This window comes from Anoplophora glabripennis, unplaced genomic scaffold (assembly GCF_000390285.2).
Source record: "Anoplophora glabripennis isolate ALB-LARVAE unplaced genomic scaffold, Agla_2.0 scaffold461, whole genome shotgun sequence".
In the NCBI taxonomy this organism is placed as follows: Eukaryota; Metazoa; Arthropoda; class Insecta; order Coleoptera; family Cerambycidae; genus Anoplophora; species Anoplophora glabripennis.
The window spans coordinates 303,397-309,653 of record NW_019416554.1 but is presented as its reverse complement, the minus strand read 5'-3'; the positions used below and the strand labels follow the sequence as shown (position 1 = coordinate 309,653).

The 6,257-nt window shown below is 33.6% G+C and overlaps 1 protein-coding gene across 2 annotated transcripts; it reads left to right on the top strand.

Moving 5' to 3' along the window:
- The first annotated feature begins 538 nt into the window (after positions 1–538).
- Positions 539–3,067, top strand: LOC108910610. 2 transcript variants are annotated; one of them, XM_018715284.1, is made up of 8 exons: positions 539–779; positions 835–975; positions 1,027–1,222; positions 1,275–1,471; positions 1,523–1,605; positions 1,661–1,772; positions 1,833–2,553; positions 3,026–3,067. In XM_018715284.1, exons 1-8 carry the CDS (start codon positions 762–764, stop codon positions 3,055–3,057), a joined length of 1,500 nt encoding a protein of 499 aa, XP_018570800.1. In that variant the 5' UTR covers positions 539–761; the 3' UTR covers positions 3,058–3,067. The 2 variants fall into 2 exon arrangements, with proteins under 2 accessions (XP_018570800.1, XP_018570798.1); XM_018715282.2 differs by having other exon boundaries at positions 1,833–3,032.
- Positions 3,068–6,257: the final 3,190 nt, after the last annotated feature.

Here is a 6,257-nt window from a genome sequence, read left to right as displayed (position 1 = left end):
CGCGCTAGCCTAAGGGCCACCTTAGCAAAGCGCATCCCAGGCTGCATAGCCGCACTACCCTACCCAACCATACCACACATAAACATGACACTACCCCCGGGGTTTACACAGACGAGCCGGCGAAGCAAGAAGAGCGCCAGAAGAAAGGGCCCTAGCCGGCGGGGCCCAGCCAGGACAAAAGGAGGTCCCACAAAGCGCCTACACCGGCCGCATTTGCGGTCGGGGTAGACGACGGATGGGGCCCACCTACGAAGGCTGTCCAGGCCTACACGAGATGAGGCAGGATAAAGAGGGATAATCCCCCTCGATCCCAAATCATTGAGGCCAATTTCTAGCCATAGAATAATGGCGATTCACATAACAACAAAAGCACAAAGAACCATATGATCATATGCAGAGAACCCAGTAGTTATCTATTGTCTCTGGAACCCAATATCCTCTTTGTCAAAAGTGAGATGGAAAAGAAGAAGAAGAATAAAAGTTGTCTGCTGTCATAGATTACAGAGAGTTTCTGCTGTCATTTACCAATGAATTTTATTATTCTAATTTAACAATAATGATAATGATAATGATCTATTTTTTGCATTAAATCATGATCGAAGTATACGGCTTTTTTGATAGCGATAACGATTTAACTAAAACAAGCTTTTCTGTATTCGTCGCCATTTTATATATCAAGGTTTTATATATTTTAGTGATGACTTTATATGCACTGTCAAGATACAATGAAATTTTGTCTTAATACTGCGTTTTAATTAGTTATGTTTTATATTAAAGAGGTATGTAAAGAAAGCGAATATTTACAGTTTGAAATTATTATGGAAACGTTTTTAGAATTTGGCAAAAAATTCACCATGGATTCTGTCCCATTGGAAAGACGAAAAAGTCGTTTCGATACCCACAAATACTTTGAAAGACATAAGGAATTATCACATTGTGGGTATAGATTTCTTATATCACAATTACAGGAAACAAGTACATTAACGAACCATCAAGATTTTGATTTACTATTACAATATATTTTAGTTTAAAGGTGCTATTCTAAATGAAGAAGAGGGCATGAATATGCAATTGCAAGTGGCAGTGTTTTTAAATGCAATGCTCAATTATGTAGAACCTAAATTTCTTGTTTTAATTATAACTCCGGATCATTATATTGTAAATTGGCACTACCATTTAACAATACATGGAGGCCTCAGAGTTCAAATAATCACCCCTAAAAGTAAGTTAAAATTTTATACAGTTTTACAAGCATTATGAATATCTGTATTAAGCTTGCCCAGAAGATTTCGATGACGAACATGGTCTAGCATTGTTATTGTCTTTCTCTAACTTGAAGTTGATGGAATACCTAATTGATTATGATTTCTTCTCTGTTGTTATTGACGATTTTAATGAAATAGCCTCTAAGCTCATTATTAAAAAGCTTCATGGATATTTCAACATAGGGTTAACCAACAGAAATTTCTACGTACGTAAATATTTTTGGAATCTTCAGACTTTTAGTTCCTCAAATTTTTAGACCGATCCAGATCAGAAGTTGCAGTGGACAATGCTCAATTGGTCCAATCCAGGCTGTGTGGGCAAACTGGGAGATTTCTATGAGTAAAATAATTCCTTAATAATTTTGTAATGATGATTCAAATTATTTTGTTTGCAGGATCGATAATGATAATTTTGCTAACTTCCGTGACAACTACAGACATTGGTGGTTTAGGTTGACCTGGAACTTTTGTGAATCATTTAAGAAAATGACAAATGAAGAAAGACAGGTAAATTAATTGCAGTTAATTCTTAATATGCCCTTCTTAACATAATAGTGATTATTTCAGGAATATGCAAAAACTTTATCTAAATGGGCTCTCTCGAATAATTTAAAAAATTCCACCAACGTTAAACCAGAAAAGTCAACGAGAAAACGTAAACAAATCGAAATTATTAATGATGATAAGCCAAGCGATACCACTCAAAAAGAGAAAGCAAAAAAAAAGTCTGATTCAGTTAATAAAAACTCTGAAAATCAGGGAGAGATGTTGGAAGAAATTAAAGAAGAAAACCAGACATTTGAAGAGAAAAAAAAAGATCAATCAAAAAATTCAACAGAAACAAACAGCCAAAGTTCTCAAGGCACAATCATAGACGAAGTACCTGAGTTGGAAAGGGAAAGGGACCCTAATTACGTAGAATTGCCCAGTATGGATGAAAACCCAATCCTGAATTCTATTATCAGAAATTTAGAAAAGTCCCCAGAGCCGATTCTGACACAACACTCAACGTTTACATATACTCCAATCAAATACAACATAGACGAACCAACTTGCTCAAAAGCTTTCGAAGAAGAGGATGTTCTTCTGTCAATAATCAACGATAAAGCACCTATTAATTGTGCTCTAGATGAGGAAGCGGCTTTCAGCTTGCAGAAAGAGGAACTTCGTTCACAGATTTTTAGTGACGAACCATGCACATCTAAAAGTTTCAGTCAGGAGAACGATACACAGTTTTTTCAGTCGTTGATCGATTCTGATGTCCCTATCAAGGCCAGGGTTAGTGAAAGTGAGTCGAGGCTAAATAGACATGATGATATAGAGACTATTTTAAGAGAGACGGAGGTGCTATTGAAACAGTGAACTAAACATTTGTTTCTTGCGATGAGGTCAATGCTTTATTGCAAAAAAAGGAACTGATTTGGGATTTTCTTTAAATTTATTACAGAGAATCACAAAATACAGGATGTTATTACGTATGTCGACAAACTTTCAGATAAGATTCTTTGTATGATTTAAATTTAAACTTAGGCTAAGGATTTATCTGATTTAAAGTAAATATCCATCGAGTTTTGATATAAATACATGTACCAGTGGCGGATAGATGGGGAGTCGTTCTCATTGAAAACTAGAAATTTGTCACCACTGGATATTTTGAAAATTTTATCACTGACTCCTCGTGATGTTTTCAGCAAAAAATTGATTTTAACTTTATTCAAAAAATGAATCATTTTCAGTTTATTACTTTTTAAAATTTTCAGGTTTGCAACATAGACCAGGGCGGATCTGTTGAAATATCCCACTTCTTGAATGTAAGAGGGGGCAAGCTACAATTATTTAAACAATTTTTATTTAAACAAATTAAAAATTTTTTTTAGAAATTATTTTTTTTGTTAAATACAAATAAAATTAAGAAAAAATAGTACTTTAAAATTATAATTTTTGAAAAAAACTAAATTGCAAATTGCTAACTGTAATCTAATTGTATAAAAATAAAAGAAAGAGTGTTTAAAAATTTCTTGTGGCCGTCCTAATCAACCGATTTCAATTTTTTTAGAACCATTTGAAAGGTTTTTCTATATGAAAAAAATTTCAATCATCTAGATGCTTTTTGCATTTTGAAAATTGGACATTTTTTTTCAAAAAATTCTGCGAAAATTATGAACCGATTTTAATAAAATTTGGTGTGTTGTTTTATTAGTTTTATTATACTCTAGTTTTTAAAAAAAAAAAAAAATCTAAAAAACTTGATTATTTTCCCTTTTTTTTTGAATTATTGCGATTTTGCAACCGGTAATAAATTGAAATATTTTTAACTTAGTTTATTGTACAAAATTCAATTCTAAACTTTTTTTCCTCTTCAATATTATTCCAAAATGCATAGACTCGGATAAAATAGGTATTTTTTAAACTTGCAATTTTGGAAATGTTCAGGACCTCGTCCAGATCTAGGTATCTACACTTTCATTATGTGAGTTGTACTAAAGGTAATCCAGAAAAAAATTGCTTGCCCCCTCTCACATCCACCTCGAAACAGATTTGTCCTGGTCTAACAGTTTTACAAGAAATTAGGCCATCCTCGACCACTTGACAGCAGTCGGTGCCATCGGATCTAAGAAAGTGTACCTCAAAAAGAGGCAATTTGTTACTTAAACTGTTATAAGGTAATACATGAAAAATGCCTAATTTGTCAATTCTGCGGACTTCAATTTTAATGCCCCCTAGAGGCAGACAGCCTACAAACTTCTAAATTTCTGAGCTTTGATCAAATTTTCGTAATATCCAATGGCATAGAATTTTTAGTAAAGTTACCCCTGGCATTTCATCTATGTGGATCCAGTCTGTGGATTTCTACCTTTAATTAGCATCATTAGTCAAAGTTTCATTATTCTGCATCCATCGTTTTGAGATAATTTAGAATATTTTTTATTTTGCAGCCCATTAACTTTTTTGTTATAAAATCACACAATCAACCCTTAGGAGCCTGTCACAAATAGGCAACCAGCAATACATTTTTATAGATTTTATAACACAGTTCGCCAAAATATGATTTAATGCACAAATAACAGACTTTCCCCCATTTTAACGTAGATTTTATATAAAATCGACAATTTGGAACTCAAATTACTTTTTGGTGTAAGGAAATTTGTAAAAGCGGCAAATTACCAATTTCCTTACACCAAAAAGTAATTTGAGTTTCAAACTAAATCGATTTTATAGAAAATTTGCGTTAAAATGGGGGAAAGTCTGTTATTTGTGTATTATAGACAAATTGTAATAAAATCTATAAAAATGTATTGCCTGGTTGCCTATTTGTTATAGAGGTCTCTTAAAGTACGCCGATATACTAAATTAACACTCTGTATACTGAGAAAATAGTTACGGATATATTTTTGTCCTTTTACAGGACTTTAGGTAATTTAATTCTTTTAGAGGCAGTATTATTATATTGCTCATCCCTTGCTGTGAAATTTTTAAGTGATGCATGCATTTTATGGCTTTATATTTTTTAGAGATGGGCACTTTTCGGAAAAGTGTGTTACGGACATGTCAGGAAAAGTACTTTTGACCTTGAATCTAATAAGGTGTCTATGGGTAACGTCATGTTTTCACAGGTCACTGCTTGAGGATACACAAAGCAAAATAGTACTTTTATTCTAATGAGTATGTGTCGATATATTTTACTTATTACTTACCTTTAGACTTGGCGAGGCGGTAGCCGAAGCGGTCGAGGCTTGCCTACAGAGGCGAGCCAGGACTGCGCGGCAAAACCATATTGAATCCCGCACGTGGCAGGAAAATTCGAAAGAATTTTCCTGTCGTACCATGGATGTTTGTGATTGTTAAGGTGGAGGGTAGTGTAAGTTAGCAGGCAAAAAGGGCCAAACATGGCCTAATCGCCGGTAAGCTTCATGACCTTTACCTTTTTTTACCTTTAGACTTTTTTACAAACTGGTTTCTAACTTTCCCCTGACAACCAATTCTATACTGGAATTCTTAAAAATTGTTTGTGAGCAGAAGTTAACATTTATAATGATTTTTATTCAATTCAGAAAAATATAACCGAACTGTTGATTTTGGCGTTATACTTCACTTATAAACTATTTGTGTATCAAAAATTAAATTAAGAATCAACTATTTACTAATCGTTAACTTTGCCAAAAATAATAAAATATGGATATATAAAAGAGGTTATATTTTTAAAATGTTTCAGTTCCAACCAGTATCATTTATCTAGGGTTCCAACAAAAATCGTGTACCAACCTCAAAAATTTTTTGCGGGAATTATGAATGCAACAAAAAATTCCGTGCATGTGCATACAACTTTTCAATCTTGAAAAGTTTCCTTAGGGCATGTCAGCCATAGATTAAAGATTAAATACAGAAATGTCAGCTGGACATGTGAAAAGTGGACATTTCCTGAGGACACTTCAAGATTGTAGTTGTATGCGCGGGATTATTTGTTGCATTCATAATTTCCGCAAAAAATTTTTGAGGTTGGTACATATAAAATTAAAGATATTTGCCATTTTGTTGGTAATTGTTCAACTGAAACACTGAAACTGACATTTTAAAAATATAACCTCTTTTATATGTCCATATTTTATTTAGTGATGGGCATAATCGACCAATTTTGATAATCGAGTTATCGGTAATCGAGTACTTCTAATAATCGAGTGATCACTCGAGATACGAGATATTGGTCGTTTTCATCCCAGCGGCGCACAAATATGTTTGTATTAGTCATATATTACTTATAAGCGTAGCTAAAAAAAAAAAAAGCTCACGCACTTCAAAACCTAACCACTTTTTCGTTTTATTCTAAAAAAAAGGTTACGCAATCAGTGACTATTTGCAGTATGCACTAACATTTTGGGGTGCAACCGTAGGGTAATAATCACTCGAGTGGTGGGAGTAAACATCTCGAGATATCTCGAGTGATCTCAATAATCGAGTACCACTCGATTTTTCACTCGAAATCTCCCATCACTA

What these genes read in the sequence shown, in the direction of transcription:
- LOC108910610 (XM_018715282.2), top strand. An exon ending in ATCACAATTACAGGAAACAA is followed by an intron (nt 976 to 1,026) that starts GTACATTAACGA and finishes AATATATTTTAG; the next exon opens with TTTAAAGGTGCTATTCTAAA. An exon ending in TCAAATAATCACCCCTAAAA is followed by an intron (nt 1,223 to 1,274) that starts GTAAGTTAAAAT and finishes ATCTGTATTAAG; the next exon opens with CTTGCCCAGAAGATTTCGAT.